Source organism: Perognathus longimembris, chromosome 14 (assembly GCF_023159225.1).
Source record: "Perognathus longimembris pacificus isolate PPM17 chromosome 14, ASM2315922v1, whole genome shotgun sequence".
NCBI classification, from domain to species: domain Eukaryota; kingdom Metazoa; phylum Chordata; class Mammalia; order Rodentia; family Heteromyidae; genus Perognathus; species Perognathus longimembris.
Genome location: NC_063174.1, coordinates 40,127,880 through 40,149,235, shown reverse-complemented (window position 1 = coordinate 40,149,235; position 21,356 = coordinate 40,127,880). Strand labels below are relative to the sequence as shown.

Here is a 21,356-nt window from a genome sequence, read left to right as displayed (position 1 = left end):
CTTGTTTTAAAATAAATGATACTGCTGGCTCAGAAGATGGAACCCAGAACTTCTTATCTGAAACCTTTAAGAAGTTTAGAGGTCAGAATTTCTGAATCTTTTAAAGGTAATATGATGCAAATATGTTCTTCAGTGTCCCCAACTGTATTTAGAATCACCCAAATCAAACACATTGTCTTCAATAAAACAAGAACAAGTACATAAAATAACCTTATCTAGGTAACAGGTCAGATTTTCCTGTTAAATTATAGCTAATGAAACACCTTTTGGTGTTTACATTTCAGAACTATGGATATGGAACTATGGTCTTGTACTATCGTATTCCCTTGCCCACAACCTCCCTCTTCTTTTTCCCTTCCCCATCAAGACATGGCCTTGGAGTGTTGCCCAGGCTGGCCTAGAGCTAATGGGCTCAAGTAATCCTCTGGCCTCTAATACCTCAGAAGTTGGAACTACATGTATGCACTATCACTCCTGTCTTTTTTTTTTTTTTGGCCAGTCCTGGGCCGTGAACTCAGGGCCTGAGCACTGTCCCTGGCTTCTTTTTTGCTCAAGGCTAGCACTCTGCCACTTGCACCACAGCACCACTTCTGGCCATTTTCTGTATATGTGGTGCTAAGGAATCGAACCCAGGGCCTCTCGAACCCAGGGCCACTCTTGCCACTAGGCCATATTCCCAGCTGCTTTTTTTAAAAAATGTATTTATTAATTGAATACAATTTTTTTTGACAAGGTGTTGTACAAAAAGGGTACAGTTACATAGTAGGGCAGTGTGTACATTTCTTGTGATATCTTACGCCCTGTTTTTCTTTCCCTTCTCTAGGTCAGGTAGACATATATACAATACACAATGTATCAAGAACATATACAGTATCCATGTGGCCAAGTCCAAGAAAATTTGCCTAGGGCTTTAAATGTAATGTCGATATTAGACAATATGTCGACAGTAGACTTATATGAACGTACATACATAGCTTTTGAGCTATTGTATTCCACTGAGAGGTCAATTTTTGACCTATATATGTTGAGTAGTTGTTTGGTTTTAGTTACATACTGTTGGGTTGCTGCCCCAATCCTGTGGGAAATACCATTGACAAGAAGTTTTTGGTTTCACAGACCTGGTCTCTACTGTCTCTCCGTCTCCCTTTCTTAACAGTCATATATCAGGGAGATCATGCCCCTTTGTTTTCTGTGTTCTAGGCTTGTTTCGCTCAACATTATTTGTTCAGTTCTGACCATTTCCCTGCGAATACCAATATTTCACCATTCCTAATCGCTATGTAGTATTCCATTGTGTATAGGTACCATATTTTTTGGATCCATTCATCTGTGGAGGGGCATCTGGGTTGTTTCCATATTTTGGCTATTGTGAATTGTGCCGTGATCAACATGGAAGTACAAATGTCTTTTTGATATCTTGGGACCTGCTGTTTAGGATAGATGCCTAGGAGTGGTATGGCTGGGTCATAGGGTAGGTCTATATTGAGCTTTTTGAGAAACCTCCATACTGTTCTCCAAAGTGGTTGTACTACTTTGCACTCCTACCAACAATGGAGAAGGGTTCCTCTTTCCCCACACCTCCTCCAGCATTTGTTGTTACCTGAGTTCAGAGTATAGGCCATTCTAACTGGTATCACTCCTGTCTTAAGCTCTTAATTATAAAGACTATTTCCCAGGGCTGGGAATATGGCCTAGTAGCAAGAGTGCTTGCATCATATACATGAAGCCCTGGGTTTGATTCCTCAGTACCACATATATAGAAAACAGCCAGAAGTGGTGCTGTGGCTCAAGTGGCAGAGTGCTAGCCTTGAGCAAAAAGAAGCCAGGGACAGTGCTCAGGCCTGGAGTTCAAGCCCCAGGACTGGCAAAAAAAAAAAAAAAAAAGACTATTTCCCAAAATGTTACTTAATTTCAGTAATTCTCTAATAAAGAATTCTAATAAAGAATTCTCTAATAAAGTCACCATGGGTGACTGTCTCAGATCTAATCAACAGAATACAGCTAATTTTAAATAAAAAGTGATTCTTATATTTAATTTGCCAACCTCTTGGTTATAATCAACACTGCCTGATTCTTCTTTGGCGCAACTTAAACAAGGAACTGAATGAAGAATTGTGAACCCAACATTAACACTTTTGAACCTGCTAGACACTGTGGCTCATACCTGTAATTCCGGATACTTAGGAGACAGTGATGAGGAGGATATTGGTTCAAAGGATCAAGGGCAAAAAATGATACCCCATCTTAACTGACAAGTAGAAGTGGGGGAATGTGCCTGTTAATGGAGGGGGGGGGGGGAAGACGAGTAGGAATAGGAGGGACTGCAGTCTGAGGTCTGTCTTGGGCAAAAACCACAAAATTCCTACCTGAAAAATAAAGAAAAAAAAAGGCTGGGGGCATGGCTCAAGTGGTAGAGGGCCTGCTTAGCTAATTCCTTAAGTTCAAACCACAGTACTTTGAAAATCAAACAACAAAATCCCACACCCATTGGCTTTCTTCTGTAACCAGACACTGTGATAGGTGCTGGGGATATTACAGAATCAGATATTGCTTCTGTTAGTATTTACTTTAAAAGACCTTTCTTAGCTTTTGTGACACTGCACTATAGCGGCTCTAGCACACTCATTCTCAACTGCCTCCACTACTAAGTGTTCCTACATGTCTGTCCCTTAGGCATATCTTCTTCGCCTCCAACATCAACCAGTGAGTGTTTACAGATCAGGTCCTGGACCACAGGCATTTTCACCCACTGACATTTCAAAAGTGATACTTCCAAAGCTACTTCCCCACCAGTTCTTTTCCCCCCAACTTCCTTATTTCTGAAATGGCCTCTTCCCATTGTCTAAACTTAAAATCTCCTGGGTCAACTTTACACTTTCAGCCTTGCTCCTCAATTGGTTGCTATGTCCTGATCACCCAAGATTCTGCCAACAGATCAGTGCTCAAACCCTCATTTAATCTCCTGAATCATGTAAAAAGTCACTTCAATTCCCTTCTGCACTGCAGACTCCTCCGCTACCAGTCTGATGTGCATAAAACCAACCACTTAACTACAACAGTGTTCACACACTCAAGACTGAGAGGGATGAAAAGGCAAAAAAAAGTGAGACCCTTGGCAGGCATCGGTCACAGAGCACCGTGACAGTCCGGAGGAAGGAAGCAGCACCGGAGCCGTCTTCCCCCCGGCAAGCGAGACCAGGGGAACTCAGCCCCAAGTGCCACTCACTACGGGACAGAGACAAACTCGGGACTCACTAGCTCCGGCGGCCCCGGGCCGGGCGTTGCCCCTTCCCCGCTGCACCTCCAGTCACAGGCCAATCCCGGCTCCCGGCGCCCCCCCCCCCCGCCCGCGCCCGCCCGGGAGAGAGACCGAGGCTCTGAGAGTTCTCACTGCAACTTGGCCGCGCCGCGCCGGGAGCCCGAGAAACCGGCCGCCTCGCCTCGTTCCCCACGCGGGGCTTCCTCGGTCTCCCCCCGGCCGCACCCCGCCCCTCAGCCTCGAGGACACCAGCTCCGCGGCCCGCGGCCACTAAGGACCGGGCCCTGCCCGCGGGCATCGGTGTCCGCGCAGGGCCAGGGGCGCTCCTTACCGCCGCCCACTCGGAGTCCCAATCACGCACCTTCTCCTTCCCGGCTGGGGCCGCCCGCTGGCAGCGAGATTTCCTCTGGAGCCGCGGCTGTTTTGTTTCCGATGTGAAATCGCGGCCCTACAAGCTGCCCGTCCCAGGCCCCGCCCTGGAGGCCTCACCCGTGTCGTCATTTCCGGCCCTGGCGTCGTTGGCGAGCAGCCCTGGGGAGAGGGGGCAGAGCTTCCGGCAACGCGCGCCTTGCGCCACCGTGCGCACTTGAGACAACTGGCTGGGAGCGCGGGGCCGAATCTGCAGAGGCTGCGGGCAACAGAGACATGCAAAGTAGGCTCTGCGTCTCCCAGTCTGCGAGTGATGGCATCACAAGCCGAACAATCTCTATTTTCCTACAGTACTCACAATGCGGACCAGCTCTATCGCTGTATCTGTCTCCCCTTTTCAGCCCAGTAAGTGAAAATCTCGGAGGGGGAGAGAACCTGAGAAACAGCATCCTTCTGAATTCTCCGCTCCAAGCTTGAGAACCAACAAGGTAAGCGTCCAGACAGCGCCAAGCAGGGCCTAGTTTAAGAATGCCAAACCTACCAAAACCTAGTTTACTGGTTGGTTCAATCACTAGATTTTTTGCATCTGCCAGCCAGATTGTATCCAGTTTGTGGCACTATTATTCAAATGTGACAGAGACCAGCCTACCACTCTGGAGCATTTATCTGCAAAGCCACCAACCACATTTTAGCCCAGGGTGGACGAGGTGATGTTGAAACCCACAATCAAGAAACTTAAAAAATGAAAGATAAGGAGCAATTCCTTTAGCATGCACAAGACCCTGGGGGTGGAATCTTCAGCATTGGGTTTGGAGGGAGCACACCACACCTCAACCCCAACACTAGGAGGCTCTGACAAAACAGTGAGTTCTACTCCTGCCTGAGCTATATAGCAAACTGCTGGGTAGCCTGAGGTACACAGTGAAGCCACGAATGAAAAAGGAAATATGCAGCAACCGGGCCAAATTCCTTTTCTTGAAAAAACTCAAAACTGGGATTGATTGTGCCTGCCTGGGACACGGGATCACGAGGTAGAAGTTAAGTATTTGTTACAGACCCTATACCCCTACCTTCAAAGAAATCCCAAGGTACCTGTTCACAACAATGCCAATTCACCCACACACAACACTATTGCACTATAGAATTCAGTAGCTTTCACACATAAAAAAACTTCAAACTTCATAGGGAAATATTGTTCATCTTCATTTAACAGAACAAGTTTGAAGGATTAAGGTATCTAAATTCCTCTTATCATAAGACAAGTTTTTTTTTGTTTTTTTTTCCCAGTCCTGGGCCTTGGACTCAGAGCCCCAGCACTGTCCTTGGCTTCTTTTTGCTCAAGGCTAGCACTCTGCCACTTGAGCCACAGCGCCACTTCTGGCCATTTTCTATATATGTGGTGCTGGGGAATTGAACCCAGGGCTTCATGTATATGAGGCAAGCACTTTTGCCACTAGGCCATATTCCCAGCCCCATAAGGTAAGTTTTTAACCCTTTTGTTCACCTGTACAGGGGGAAATCATACCAAAGAGCAGTTCATGTGAACAAGTATAGACTAATTCCATCTGTTTGTGAACTTTTTTTTTTTTTTTTTGCCAGTCCTGGGCCTTGGACTCAGGGCCTGAGCACTGTCCCTGGCTCTTTTTGCTCAAGGCTAGCACTCTGCCACTTGAGCCACAGCGCCACTTCTGGCCATTTTCTGTATATGTGGTGCTGGGGAATTGAACCCAGGGCCTCATGTATACGAGGCAAGCACTCTTGCCACTAGGCCATATCCCCAGCCCTGTTTGTGAACTTTGATTGCAGTCTGTTAGTACACAATGTCCACAGTACAAAACACTGTCAGACCTTGGATTGTCCCTAATAAGTGGAATAAGATATCGACTAAAATAGGTTGAATGAAACTTCAGACATTTAGAATATATACATACTAAAAGAAATTCTAGGACTCTATCCTCCCTCCTCCAGGAGTTGAGCTCAGAGCTTCATACTTGCTTAGCATGCTAGCTTGGCTAGTGCTCTACCACTGAGCCACATCTCCAGTCCTTTTTGCTGGCTGCATTGGAGATGGGATTCTAGTGAACGTTTTTGCTCCAGACTGGCCTCAAAGCTCAACCTTCCATGCATGAGCCTCTTGAGTAGCTAAGATTACAGGTACAAGCCACTGGCACAAGGCTAACATTAAGTTTTTAAGCTTAAGGATTATTTGTAGGTGAAGAGGTTAAAAAAAGTATTTTCAACAATGATGACACTGAGGGTTTGAAAACAGTTAAAAAAAAAACTGAACTGGGCATAAAAGTTCCAATTTTAAAAATGATTTGGGCTGAGATGTAGCTCACCCAGCAAGTGTACCCAGTACCAAAATAAATAAATATGCCTAATAGTGCCTGTCCTACTTTCTCAGAGGGCCAAATATAAGTGTTCCCAGATTGGGAGCAGGAACAGGGTAAATGACAAAACAAATGGTAGCAAAACCCAGCGGTAACTGTTGAAAGATCAAACAGAAGAAATTGAGTGCTGGGCCTGAAGTAGTTACATAGGAGCTGGTTAGATGTCAGGATGAATCCTGCTCAATCAAGAAAGAGCAATTCACACACACACACACACACACACACACACACACACACTTCCTAAAGAAAGCAGATTTGAGATTAAATGTTCTAAGGCTCAGTGGTTGGCTACATTCTACCTTATTGGTTCTCCCCCATCAAGCCAATTCACTGAAAGCATTTGTTTCTTTAGACTGGGACCTGTTAGAGGTAGATCGTTTTGTATTTCTAGTCTTGGGCTCTGAATGTTTGTCACTCCTAATTAAAGTCTTCACCAAGAACATAGGACTCCCCTTTATTATTTACAGCTTCTCTACCCAATTGAAACAAGTACTCAAGTCTACGGATCTGGGTACATGTACCAAGAGATGGGAAAAAAATGACAGAAAAAAATGAACTGCCACAGTTTTTGGACTCTATAAATTCCACTGATTTTTCCTTGCTATTCAAAAAGCAGGTATCTGGGTATGATGGGATTATGCCTGTAATCCTAACATTCAGAAGACTAAGGCTAAGGATCACAACGTAAGCACCCCCATTTAAGATCAGCTAGGCTGCATTGGAAGGTAGAAGTCAGTTAGGACTAATCAAGCAAAAAGTTATCCCTAAGAAATAATAATACAGTAGGAGGGATGGGTGAGAACATCAATCAAGAAGCATTGTATTCCTAAAATGCTTTGTTGAATGGTAACTCCTCTATACAACTACTTGAAGATAATAAAATATAAAAAATTAAAATATAAAACAATATAACAATAGGTTTGGGAATAGCAATCGGATCCCATTCTGTGCACAAGAATCTAAAGCCATCGATACAATTAATAAAGCAATGTGGCAGAGCAGACAAGACTTCAGAGTGTCACCTAATTCAAATTAAGAGGCTTGAGAATTATTTTTGTGCAGGTACTGAGACTTGGACTCCAAGCCCCTTACTGAGCATTCTCCAGTCTTGTCTGGTACTTTACAACTTGGGCCACACCACCAATTTGGCTTTTTGCTGATTAATTGGAGATAAAGAGCCCAGGTTCATTTCAAACCAGTTCTCAGCCTCCTGAGTAGCTAGCATTGTAAGAGTCAACCATACCCAGATATCATTCTATTCACTTATAGAAATTATATTTTTACTGGACACTGGTGGTTATGCCTGCAATCCTAGCTACTCAGGAAGCTGAGAGCAGAAGGTTCAAGGTTTGAGGCCAGCAAGGCAGAAAAGTTCACAAGGCCTTATCTAAAAATAACCAGCAAAAACAGGGCTGTAGGCATGACTCAAGTGGCAGCGCACTACCTAACAAGGAGGCCTTGAGTTCAAACCCAAATTCAAGAAAAAAAGAAATAATCATTTTTACTAGGCAGTTCAGATTGCCATTCCTAATTTAGCTTTCAAAACTAAAGTAATAAAATTAAGTGCAAAAAACCAAAGATGAAAAGGCAAGAATTCAAATGAAAATTTAAATGATTTATAATAATTTCCAAAAAAAATTACCAGGCAGAAAATTATAAGCTCACTTTGTACTTGCTAGACAATCTTGTTTTATTCTTGCCATCCAGATTGTTTGCCTATTTGGAATTATCACATCTCCAGCAGATAGTCACACAGACCAGTTTCACCATTTTTTCCTGAGAAAAACGGTTTCTCAATTCTGTATTAAAAAGCTAAAATATAACCAAGAAAAATCTGTTGCTATTTTGACAAGAAAACCTTTAATCAGTTGGGGGTGTTAGTTGAGAACATTCATAGAACTTGCATAAATTTATTTCATACCACATTGTACACCTGCTTACATTTCCATTACTTTTTACTTCATATGAAAGGGAAAAAAGTTTATATAGAAATGATGTAATGTTTAGTTTCATTTGGCTCTAAAATCCAATGTTTATTCAGTGTGTAAAAGCTGAAATTCATGAGTAATATAGCATGACTAATATAGCTTAAATATATACCTTATAGTTTGTGATGAACTTAATAACAAAATTCTTAAGAATCATCCTCACAGGTTGGCTGGGACAACCTAAAATATTAAGGTTGATCTCAATATTTTGGAAGACTAGTCTATGTTTATGCATAGAACATATGCATTACCTGCATTAAAAATGATTTTCACATGAGAAAATTACATTTGTATAGTCTATTAGGATAGAACATTTATAGGATAAAATGAGCCAATACCTTAAAGTGCCAATCAAAGTGTAGTCCTTGATTCAGCTGCCACTTGTATTACCTGGGAGCTACAAAATTCCAGGCCCCACACACCCCTACTAAATCAGCATTCTGATTTTAACAAGGTCCCTAAGTGACTTAGGTACACAATGAAATTTTAGAAAAACTACTTCAAATTCTTTACTTACCTTTTCCCCTATAAACAAGTATACATAAAATTCATTTTAGGCACAAATGAGGAATAAGCATTTTAGTTTTCTAACTGCTAGGACAAGAACAGACTTTGATATAGTTCTTAAATAACTTTGAATGGGCAATATAAACTAAAGCTGAAACTAATTTATAAACTCAAAAAGCTTGAGCAGAAACATGGATTTTTCCTATACAGTAGAATATGCTCCAGCTTACACATGTTGGTAGGCAATTCTGGTAAACAAACTGAAACGCTAAGGTTTTTATAAAGCTTAGTGGCAAAACTTCATTTTCAAGTAGCATTCAGCTAGCATTTGGAGTAGCATTCACCACTCCTGCTCTGCTGATGACTTAATACATGAACACAAGTTCCTGCCACAAGCTCACTGGAGGCATTGTAATGTATGCATTTCTAAAGGTAAGATGTCATTTCAAGCAAGTGACATCTCTAATATACTGATTGGTTAAAATAAGCATAGTTGAAAGAGTAGAAGAGAAAGCAAAGTAAACTCCATCTACCTGAATAAGCGTTCATGAATTTAATATTGGCCAAATAAAAACACCTAGTATGATGCCTTAGAAGCAACTATGTACTTGGTTAAGACAATCAAAACAAGGTACTTGAACAAGGCCATGGGCTACTGGAGAAGATGAATCTGATGAAAATGTCAATCTTTGACAACTTTGACAATCTTTATGAAAACTTCCTTTGAAAAAACAAAATTTAAGACATTTTAACACAACATAGAATTCCCATAAATGTATATGGATTCATCCAAAATAAGGCAAATGGCCTCTTTGACCTATTGACACCAAGTCATAGAAATCAAAGTCCATTAAAAATTCAACCCATATTATCAAGGTTTTTTTTAGCATGCAATACACATTACAACATGATGCATTTATTTACAAGACTGAAAGAATGCGTCTCCAAGATCAAATATATACATTTTTAATAATTGAAATATTTACATAATGGAACCGTGTCAGGTTCAATGTTAAGAACAGTATTTTCAAATGTCCTCAAGATGTTTTTAAAAAAAAAATCTAGTAATTCAAGCTCACAGTTATACTTTTATAATAGGCCAATCTTTTTCTTTTAAATAAATAGATATGGCAATAGGTGCACCTAATTTGTATTTAGAATTATTTAAAAGGTGGTACATTTCAGATAAACTTTACTCCCTGCTGATGTTCTGATCTACAATTTTAAAAAGCCCAAAAATCTTTAAATGTACCATCGGTATGTTTCAACTTTAAAGAGCAGAAGTAAGAATTAGTGGTTGGAAACTGCCTTGAGCAACTTTATTCCTTGGAAATAAGATATATGCTTTATAAGTTGTCACCAGGCTGAATTACTATTGTGTTCTGTCAGACTCTCCTTGCCTAATTTTCTTTTCTGTTTTTATTTTTTTTCTGGTGCTGAGAACTGATCCCAACACCTTTTACACAGTATGAACTATACTCCCAGCTCCTTGTTTTAAAAAGGGTTTTCTTCTCACACTTTTGGAATAAAGTTTCCCCTAACCCCACCTTTTTTTTTTTTTTTTTAAATGCTGATATCAGAGCTTAAACTCAAGAGCCAGTGCACTTGTCCCTGGGCTTTTCTTGCCCAAGGCTAGAGCTCTACACTGCTTAAGCCACAGCTCCACTTCTAGCTTCTGGGTGGTTAACTGGAGATCATTTCTGCCCCAGCTCACTTTGAACCATGATCCTCAGATTTCATCATCCTGAGTAGCTAGACTTACAGGCAAGAGTCACTAGGACCTGGCTCCATCCCCCGCTTTAAACAAAGGAGTACACCACAAGTAAACTAAGGACCAGTTAATGCAAAAACGTACTAAACAAAAACTACGGAATTGTAAATCTGTCTTATTTTGAGCAATAAAATGGCGGGGGGTGGGGTGTCACTATGACCCACATCCCTTTAAGAGAAGTGGAAGCAGCCAGCTATTTAAAGTAAAACCCCATCCTGTTAGCAGACTGTTGCTTACTGCAGAATACCATACTCTGGGGAAACCAATAATCTAATTCTACTAGATATTTGGATTGGCACAATATCACTTTTCCTTTAATGTTCAATTAGGAAATGTTTAAGGGAGCCCATATCAAAGCATATTAAAAAACCTTTATACATACATTCACACACATTCATACAGAGTAGGAATGGCTGTCTGCTAATTTTTCATTCTAATTTTAAATTCTTTGCCTTCATGAAGGATTGCCATTTCTGATCAAAGGGGGTGAGGGTGATGATATGACTAGCATTCTTTCAAATAAAATTATTCGTGTTGGCTTCTATACAGTACAGTTCAATATTAAGTGGAATTCTGGAAAAGAATTAGGGAGTCATTTTAATATTTACAAGGAACAAATCAGCAGAACAAGATTCTATTAGGCGGTGTACAGTAGCTGCAGCTTATAAAACATACCAGTCATTTGTACCTGGTGAGTATAAAGAGAACCAGGGATTCTGATGACTTTACAACCAAGGGAGTACACAGGGCATCAACAAATTAGAGGACAAAAAAATTCACATTTTCTACATTGAAAAAATTACAGATCTCACAAATGTCTTTGAAGAACAAAGAAAAATTCAAAGTCCTCTGAAGGCTGGGAAACAAGAAATCTGAAATGGAACTCTAAAACCAAGCATTTTACTTCACAAGACCAATTTTCTTGGCTTCAGTTTCATATATCAATAACCGCCACATTTTGACTATAAAAACTTCTGCTTCTTCATCAAGTACCTACAAAAGAAACAATAGCAACATATATAAGTAATTCCCAGCATCTTTCTGGTTTTATCCATGTACAGGCACTTTCACATAAAATGAGCTCAAGGAAATCTGTCTAGTCTTATAATGTTTTAAACAGAACATAAATTACTCCAAGACAATAAATACTCAGCCAAATCCCACAGCTTACTAAACATTAGCACTGCAGTATTTTTCACCCATCTTTTCTTCTTCTACTTTGGTCTTAACTGATACTATAGTCATGTCTGGCAAAAACTACTTCCTAAGGCAAGCAAATGCTTGGCATAAGCATAGTAATTTAGGAAGAAGTAAATACATAACTAACAAGATACAGAGTATCTCTCCTCTAAAACAACCTTACCTGAAATTTAGCTTAGTGCTCATTAGGTGACAATGAAGTAAATAAACATTGTATTATTCAGTCTCTAGAATACTATAAAAGTAAACACCAGCATCACCACAGTGAAGAAATCATATTATTTCCTGTCTACTTAGAACTAGGTGTCTTATGTTCATACTATTACTCTTGTCATCTCAAACAGAAACTTTGCCCTCAGCCCAAGGGCTGCTCTGAAGAGCACTATCTTGCTTCCTCCTTTGAAAGGAATCACTATGTCCAGCATCCAGAATATCACTGCCTGGTAGAAAGCAGTCTCTTATCCTAGTCTTCTAGAAGTGAAAATGTGCTTCAAGTGATAATAGCCCTAACATTGAGCACAAAAGCTCAGGGGCAGCATCCAAGCCCTGAGTTCAGAAAACCAGAAATAGCACTATGGCTCAAAGCGGTTGAGCACTAGCCTTGAGTGAAAAAGCTCAGGAAAAGCACCCAGGCCCCGAGTTCAAGCCCCATGACGGACAAAAATAAATAAAAATTTAAGGATGTAACATTGAACCACAGTGAAAGTGGAAAAAAAAAAAAACTTGTATAATCTTTATGTCTCACTTCCTGTGAGGCTCCCCTAAACACCCTCAACTCCACACCATTAATAACTCCATCTCTTCTGTAGAAGAACCGACTCTGAATGCAAGTACACCATGTTTTTTATTATTTGCTATGGAAGACACTTTCCACTTGAACCACACCTCCCGCTCTTTGTGCCAATCTGTATACTTATTTCCTTGTTAGCTTTTAGCTTTTTAATTAGCCAATTGCTTTAATCAGTAAGCCCTTAATGAATCAAGATCGTTTAAAAATTCATGTCCAAATTTCAGTTAGGCTTATGTAAGAAAGTTTCTGAAACCAATACAGGGTCAAAATTAGTCAAATTCAGAAAATAGCTTGTTCAAAGAAATAAATCCATTTCTAACTTACCATGGCAACATCATCTAAAATGCTCTGAGGTGAACTATGAGCCATAACCTGAAAGAAACAAAAAATGGTGATGTTGGAAAGAAAAAAAATACTAATAGAAAATAGACAAAAGTTTTAGGACAGAAAACCTCAAATTAGTATGGAAATTTTTTGTGGCTAAGAAACCTGCCTATAAACTTTCTATTCTGGGATTTGACTGTAAGTCAAACCTTATTTGTTTGTACAACCCTCCAGCCTCACTCTCTGAAGTGCTGAAATTTTAGGCATGCATCACCCTGCCCAATTTCACAAGTTTAAGTTCTGTCATAATTACATGTGAGAAAGGCAACAACAGTTTGCTTTTCATTATACTTAAAGGGAACTTCTCTGTGAAAGAATGTTACAATAGCTGGGCAACAGTGGCTCATACTTATAATCCTAGCTACACAAGAGGCTGACATCTAAGGATCATGGTTCAAGGCCAAGCCAGGCAGTAGTCTGAGACTCTTATTTCCACTAAACTACTAAAAAAAAAAAAAGAAGAAGAAGTGGAGCTGTGGCTCAAAGGTTGAGTCCTAGGTTTGAGCAGAAAGCTCAGTGACAGCATGCAGGTTCTAGTTCAAGTTCCAGCACCATTACATACACACACACACCACACACACACGTCACAACATTTCACAAGACTGGTGCTTTCATTAAAGTAAATGACAAAAGTAAGATTGTGCTTTGAGGAGGTAGTAAGTATATACCTTGGTTTAACAGTATGGGCTTTAGGGCTGGGAATATGGCCTAGTGGCAAGAGTGCTTGCTTCATATGCATGAAGCCCTAGCTAGGTTCGATTCCTCAGCACCACATATATAGAAAAGGCCAGAAGTGGGACCGTGGCTCAAGTTAGCGGAATGCTAGCCTTGAGCAAAAAGAAGCCAGGGACAGTGCTCAGGCCCTCAATTCAAGCCCCAGGACTGGCAAAAACAAACAAACAAAAAAACAACAACAGTATGGGCTTTAAGTACTACTTATTGTACAATCATGATACAAGCCTTAAAGTTCTATGAAACACTAACACTGTCCCTCCAAGAACTAAGTAATCAGTTGCTGCACAATAAGCACAATTATGATATAGGACTATTTTAACCCAAAGGATTTATTCCAAAGGATTGATTGACTTGACACATTACTGAGATATTTACTGGCTCTTGTTGCAAACTTCAAATTTACTTGAATAGCATTCTCCTAACTAAAACAAGAGGTTGGAATAGCATACACAGCAAGGCATTCTCAGGAGCAGAAAAGGAGAACATAATTGACAGCAGCCAGCAATCATTCCTGCCTGAGCTCTGAATGAAAGCCATGATGTGAGCTGGGTGGTGGTGACTTGCACCTGTAAATCCTAGCTGCTCAGGAGACTGAGATCTGAGGATTCTGGTTTGAAGCCATTAGGCAGAAAAGTCTGAGACTTAACTCCAATTAATCACCACACCAGGAGTACATAGCTCAGATGGTAAAGGGCCAGCCTTGAGAGGAAAAGGCCAAGCAGGAGTATGAGAGTCTGAGTTTATTAACCCTCGGTACTGGCAACAAAATACATGTGTGTGCACGCACACAAGCACACACTGCACATACTGTGACAAGTCTGAAGAAGGGTAGAAGGATTTCTTAAAGTACACTAACACACATACACCCTGCACATGATGTGACAAGTCTGAAGAAGAGTATAAGGATTTCTCCAGGTACCAATGGCTGGCTTAACTGAAAGTGAATTATCATTAATTGGGATACGTTTACTTATCCATTAGAAAGAATATTACATCATTTGCAGGGAAATGAATATATCTAGAACAAATCATATTAAGTGAAGTAATAAGCCTATCTCAGAAAGACCAACTGTGTATGTTTTCTCTCCTATGTGGAAGCTATGAGATAAGCATGATAACCTATACAGAACTCTAGGCATTTACACACAAATAGATTATAGATTAAAGGAGGATACTCTTAGGGGAAGAACAGGAAGGTATAGAACTCCAGGAATTGAAAACCTGTTTGGGATTGTTTTTGTTATTGCTGGTGGTGGTTTTGTTCTTTTTTTTTTTGTCTCCCTCCTTCTAGGAGGAGTCAAATAGGGGTGCAGAAAAGGAGGGAGGAAGGGTAAACAAATGCAATCATGATTTTCAGTATATACCATGTAGAAAATGACCTATGTAACTTGTGGGCAGGGATGAGAGAGGGAAACGGGGGCAAAGTAAAGGGAGGGTGACATTGTAAAAGAAAAAAATGTACTCATTATGAAATGGTAACGTCTGTATATGACACTGTAATTATAACAATAAAACTATTTTTTAAAAAACCCTGCACATGATGTGACAAGCCTGAAAGAGTAGGATTCCTTAAAGTGCCAATTGATAGCTAAACTAAACAGGAACTGTCATGAACTGAGACTGACTTTATTTTAGAAAGTTTCTAGTATTTTCAAATATAGAATGTTGAGGATGAAGAGAATAAGAAGACTAACCTTAGAACAAACAAAATCAACTAATGTAGCCTCTTCTTCACCTATATATTCTATGATTTTCTTATTGATCCAAGGTCTAATTCGTCGTTCCATCAATATCTGCAAAATAAAGCATAATGAACAAAAAACTATAACCTTTTATTACATCCACTAAAGTCTACATAACTTCAGTTATGCATATTCACACAAACTAAAGGATGGTATACATAGCACAGGAATCCAAGGTATGTAACTTCTCTGAACAACTAATGAAAAATATATACAATAAAGTAGAAACTATTGAGAGAAGGGTAAAATGGAACAGAACATGCAAATGAAGCAAATACAATTTTCACATTCAATGTACATTATGTACAAGTTGAACTCCTTAACTTTAGGATAAGAATGGGAGGAGAGAGCAATGGAGAGGGGAGAACAATGGACAAGGTAACTTTAATGAAGTATTCATAACCTGACTTCTGGAATTGTAGCCTTTGTACAACTATGTAATTATCCTCATTACAACATAAACAGGAAGGTAGGAAGTGGTGCTGTGGCTTCAATGATAGAGTGCTAGCCTTGAGCAAAAGAAAGCTCAAGGACAGTGCTCAGGCCCTGAGTTCAATTTCCAGCACTGGCCAAAAAAAAAAGTCAGGCAGCTGGGTACTAGTGGCTCACGCCTGTAATCTTAGCTACTCATGAGGCTGAAATCTGATAGCCCAGGCAAAGTCCATGAGATTCTTAATCCAATTAACCATAATAATAACTATAATCATAAAAGGCTGAAAATGGGGTGGGGGGACTGAAATAAAAGATGCACTGAAAAACTGAACTAAGATGCAATTATTTACTTTTAATCTATGGGGACTGCAAGTACCACCCAAGAATTTTTCCAGTAATAGAAATTCCTTGGCCATGACAATTTCTTGGTGTCCAGAAGACTGTCCACTTATTTTTATCACTACTAGATCCAATGGAGATTGTATGTCACATTCATAACCACCCCCAAGATGATAACATTTACTTTGCTACTCACAGAGTCCACAATAGACCAATCCAGAGGATAAGCAAAGAGCTCAGGTTTGGCTGTAGGGATTTTCTCAATGAGACTCTTTATGTGTTTCCGCTTTTCTTCAGTGTTCACAGTGCCTTTGGCAGCATTTTTATCATCTTCACCATAATCCAAAGGAACCAGTTTCCTTTTCCGGGGCACATCATCACTGTCTTCGTCCTCAAATTTGTTAAAGACACTATCTACAGGCAGTTTCTTTCTCTTCACAGAATTAGGTTGCCCAGGACTATTAGAAGCACCTACAGTAAAAAGACTACCTTAGCATTCTGAAAACATCATTTTCAAATGTTAAATTTGACAACCCACTGTCCCTTAAAAGCAATACAAAATATATTTCCACAAGCCTCCGATAAATATCCCAACTATAAAAAGTAACTCTCTACTCACAAGTGCTAGAAAATTTAACTTTTCACTTCTTCTCAGAACTTGAGGCAGCTGCAGATATAGGAGCACTAGTAGAACTATGAAAACAATCGTGAGCTAGAAAGGCATTTTTAAAATATTTTGCTATCTACCTACCAAGCAGCACATATTTAAATTTTTCCTTTAAAGCAAAATACAGAGAAATCAGGTGGGGAGATAGGGAGGAAAAAAAAGAAATGCTAACATACCCAGTTTAAGACTTAGTCCTATTTTTGGCCTATGTTCCTCAGGTTGCTGTTGATCTGGTGAGTTTTCATGAGGAATAATAATACCACAGGGAGACTCATCCCCAGGAGTGTTGGGGGTTGCATTGCCACTGGCAGAGGAAACAGATGGTGCAGAGCTGATGGGCCTTAGAGTAGGCTTGAGACAAGGCTTTTGTTCTGGCTCCTCCTCTTCTTCCACTGGTTCTTCTCGTTTTTCTTCTTTTTCTTGTTTTTCTTCTTCTTCTTCCTCTGATTCTGGCTCTTGTTTTATTTGTGGCTGTCTACGCCTCTCAGCTTCTTGTTCCATCTACAACCAAAAGTTATGTGATTAACTCACAAGTTCCAACTGTAATTTCCTTTTTGCTTTACAACATTTCTGCAAACTAACTTTTCTTAAAACACTGCGGGAGCCAGGAGCCGGTAGCTCATGCCTGTAATCCTAGCTGCTACTCAGGAAGCTGAGGTCTGAGGATCACAGTTCAAAGCAAGCCCAGGCAAGAAAGTAATAATCCACCAGAAAAACCAGAAGTGGCATTGTGGCTCTGTGGTAGAGCAGTAGCCTTGAGCTAAGAGCTCAGGGACAATGCCCAGGCCCAGAGTTCAAGCCCCACAACCAATCCAAAAACAAAAAAACCTAAAAACTGTGCTGGGGATGGAATCTTCGGCTTTATGCAAGTGAAACATGCACACAAACTAGGCTATATCCCAGCCCCAACTTATTTTCTTTTGTTAGCTAGGAAAAAGATATTTATATCTTCTCAGAAAGCTAGATTTAAATATATTGGGTGTTATACCATTGGGGGAATGGTTGTTTTTGTGCTTGTACTGGGGCTTCAACTCAGAGCCTAGATACTGTGCATGAGCTTTGTGCCAAAAGCTACCCCTCTACCGCTTGAGCCACAGCTCCACTTCTGGGTTTTTGTTAGTTAACTGGAGATAAGAGTCTCATAGACTTTCCTGTCTAAACTGGCTTTGAACTGTGATGTGCAGATGTCAGCCTCCTGAATAGCTAGAATTATGATTATAGACAAGAGCCACCAGCGACTCCCTTTTATCATTTTGAGTGTTCTTTTGGTATATGTCTCTGACACCAAAATTCCCTCCTTTCTGATATTTCTGGGTTTTTGGCCAGTCCTGGTGCTTGAACTCAAGAGCTGGGCACTGTCCCTGAGCTTCTTTTGCTCAAGACTAGCACTCTACCACTTGGACCACAGCACCACTACTGGCATTTTATGTTTATGTGGTAGTGAGGAATGGAACCAAGGGCTTCATGCATGCTAGGCAAGCACTCTACCACTAGGCCACATTCCCAGCCCTGATATTCTGTTTATAAATATGAATGTGACCACCTGCTTTATCACTACACACAGAAGATAAATGATTACATGTGATCATCCCCAGAATTCGAGGCACAAACACACAAAAGAGCACAAAGTCCCTGAGTTCAAGTCCAGTTCCAGTGCATAAACATGCACACACAGACACACTGGCAATGACCAATAACAACAAAAAAATGGCTGATTATAAGGTGTTTAAAATAAACTAATACTAATGATCATTGTACTAAAAAATATTACTAGAAACTTCCTACAAAATTACAAGTTCTACAGAAGCTAATGTGTATTCCCCCTTAACTACAAATTAAAGTATATCTAAATTGGCTTGAAAACGAGACAACAATTTTAAAACAACCAGAGATTATGTATCTTTTTCCGGGAGGGGGGGCAACGGTGACAGTCCTGGGCACTGTCCTTGAACTTTTTTTGCTCAAGGCTAGCACTCTACCACTTGAGCTACAGCACCACTTCTGGCTTCTTCATGTGGTACTGAGGAATCGAACCCTAAGCCACATTCCCACCCTTGATGTTGTAGTATCTTACCCGCTGGAGCTCTGCATCCGGATCTGGGTGTCCTTCTGCCAGAAGGCGTTGCCTGATTTCCTCAAGCTCTTCTTTTTCTCTCTTCCTATCTCGTTCATCTGCTTCCATTTCCTTTTCCCTATCACGTAATCTTTTCTGAAGAGCACTCCCCCTGCAAAAGCATTAAGTTCTACTTAATGGATCAATGCTAGTAAACAGTGTTTCCAAAAGTGCCTTTTTTTTTATATATTAAATGGTATTTCAAGGGACAAGAAAGGACTCACAACGTACTACATCTACAGAACACCCAAGACAATACACACTGAACATTTTAGCCATGTTAAGCATTGTTTTAACATGGAAACTTATTACCATGATTTTTCTTGCCAGTTCTGGGGGTTGAACTCAGGACCTGGGCACTGTCCCGGAGCTTCTTTTCTTTTGCTCAAGGCCAACACTCTACCACTTGAGCCATAGTGCCACTTTCTGCCTTTTCTGTTTATGTGGTACTGAGGAATCGAATCCAGGGCTTAATACATGCTGTGCAAGCACTCTGCCACTAAGCTGTATTCCCAGCCCTCAAAATTTTTATGAAAGACACTCAAGTATCTAAAACAAGGAAATGGAATCCCCAACACATAATTTTGCATTTTCTCTGACATCAGTGGAGAAAAAAAACAATACAAGAGGCACTAAAAACCTTTAGTATTGGGCTGGGGATATGGCCTAGTGGCGAGAGAGCTTGCCTCTTATACAGAAGGCCCTGGGTTCGATTCCCCAGCACCACGTATACAGAAAACGGCCAGAAGTGGCGCTGTGGCTCAAGTGGCAGAGTGCTAGCCTTGAGCAAAAAGGAAGCTGGCAGAGAAAGTGCTCAGGCCCTGAGTCCAAGACCCAGGACTGGCCAAAAATAAATAAATAAATAAACCTTTAGTATTTCTCAGGGCTAGAAGGATAACCCAAGTAATATATTTGCTAAGTAAATGTGAGGTTCTAGTCCCCAATACGATTTATCTGAAAAAAAGTTTATATGAATTAAAATTAATTTTTTCCCTTGAGAAAAGAAAAAATCCGACAGCTAGGACTGGTGGCACATGCCTGTAATCTCAGTATTGTGGAAAGAGGATTATGTGAGTTCGGGAACTGAACACCAGCAAGGAACATGGTAACATTTCTCTTCAGTTAAAAAAAAAGAGAAAGATAGATAACCCAAAACAGTGCCCAATCAAGAGGAAAAGATTCTGCAGGGCACCAGTGGCTTATGACTATAATCATAGCTACTAGGAGGCTGAGTTCTGAGAAACAAGATGTCAAGCCAGCCCAGGAAGGATAAAGTCCGTCAGACTCTTATTTGCGATTAACCACCAAAAAATCCTAACTACAGATGTGGTTCAAGTAGTAGAACACTAGCCTTGCTTTTAAAAAAAAAAAAGCTCAGGGACAGTGCCCAAGCTGAGTTCAAGCCCCAGGACTGGCACACAGAAAAAAAAGGACAGATTCTATTTAACAGTTAACCATGTCTCAGCATCTGAAAGTTATGTACTACAATTTTGTTGTTCTAGAACCCTAATATTGTAATTATTTGTAGCATATTCTAAACCAAAGGCAAATCCTTAGTACCCTTTTTTGCTAACTGCAAAGTTTAATCATTGTGGCTCTAATGTGTTGAGCTTAATTATGTATTAAATACCTTCACACTAATAAAATGGTAAGAAAGACACTCTGAGTGAGGGATGAAGTTACCATGTTATACAGTAAATTATCCAAGAAGCCATATATTGAAGGATCAAATCTTGGAGTGTTTTTTTTTTTATTAAAGCATTAGCAGTCGGCAGGCAGCCAGTTGTTACAGAGACCTGCAGCCCACAAATACACTTAATACTATCAGGAAACAGGCCAGAGAGCAAAGAGAACAAAAAACAATACCAACCAACCAATTCAACTCCAATGGAGAGCTGACATAGGGCACCATGGTGACCAGAGACGAGACAGGACATAGGGTGCAAACTTGGAGACATGTGGCATGGCGCAATGGTGTCTGAACTGGCCTGACCCTAAATAGGGTCAGGTCAGGGGGCTGAGTCACAGGAAGCTCCCAGACCCAGGCACTTGACTGGTTCAGTAACCTATAGGCCAAGTGCCAACCCCATCTCTAGGGATTCAGGAATACCCATCACCTAGGGATGGGACTTCCCTTCCTCTAGGAATTCAGGCACACCCATCAAGATAAGAAAGATGCCAGAAAGTACAACTCCTCATGGTTTGATTTTTATGTACAAAACAGAAGAGGGGAATGTAATATGGAGAGCCATCAATGGCCACAAAACATTGTATCAGTTAAAAGGGGTGATTTCAAGATGGAATATAAAATTTTCTACCTTTCTTACTACATCTAATACTGGCAAACGTGGGAAACAGAGCAAATAAAAATCTCCAAGTGTAAGTTTGTAAAGCAAAGCTTCCTTACCTGTAATATTTGGGATCATCTCGATCATCATCATAGTCTTCTAAAAATTCTTTTAGTCGCTTAGCCTCTTTAGCCTTTGGAGCAATGAAAGATAAAGACTGTAAAACCACAACAGGAATCATGAACACAACTCCTTTTTTGTGTGTGTCTGTACTGGGGTTTGGATTCAGAGCCGGGAGCTCTCAAGGCTGGCACTGAGCCAGTTGAGTCACAGATCTACTTCCAGCTTGTTGTGATAATTGGAGATAAAAGTCTCATATACT

General features: G+C 40.4%; 2 protein-coding genes across 6 annotated transcripts in view; both read right to left on the bottom strand.

Annotated features, from left to right (window-relative positions):
• Positions 1-3,756, bottom strand: part of Psen1 (presenilin 1) — a 43,480-nt gene extending 39,724 nt beyond the window's left edge. For 2 of the 4 annotated variants that reach the window (XM_048362699.1, XM_048362702.1), the window contains exon 1: positions 3,621-3,756. The gene's annotated coding sequence lies outside the window, so the exon portion shown is untranslated. Of the gene's footprint in view, positions 1-3,255; positions 3,530-3,620 lie in introns of those variants that run through there. The other 2 variants (XM_048362701.1, XM_048362700.1) reach the window with 2 other exon arrangements.
• A 7,107-nt stretch (positions 3,757-10,863) lies between these two features.
• The window catches only part of Rbm25 (RNA binding motif protein 25), a 53,163-nt gene continuing 42,670 nt past the window's right edge, over positions 10,864-21,356 (bottom strand). For both annotated transcript variants that reach the window (XM_048362698.1, XM_048362697.1), the window contains 7 exons: positions 21,094-21,167; positions 18,648-18,798; positions 16,750-17,074; positions 16,103-16,377; positions 15,088-15,186; positions 12,599-12,646; positions 10,864-11,277 (listed from right to left, as the gene is read on the bottom strand). In XM_048362698.1, the coding sequence (XP_048218655.1) occupies positions 11,185-11,277; positions 12,599-12,646; positions 15,088-15,186; positions 16,103-16,377; positions 16,750-17,074; positions 18,648-18,798; positions 21,094-21,167 (1,065 nt within the window). In that variant the 3' untranslated portion in view covers positions 10,864-11,184. The remainder of the gene's footprint in view (positions 11,278-12,598; positions 12,647-15,087; positions 15,187-16,102; positions 16,378-16,749; positions 17,075-18,647; positions 18,799-21,093; positions 21,168-21,356) is intronic.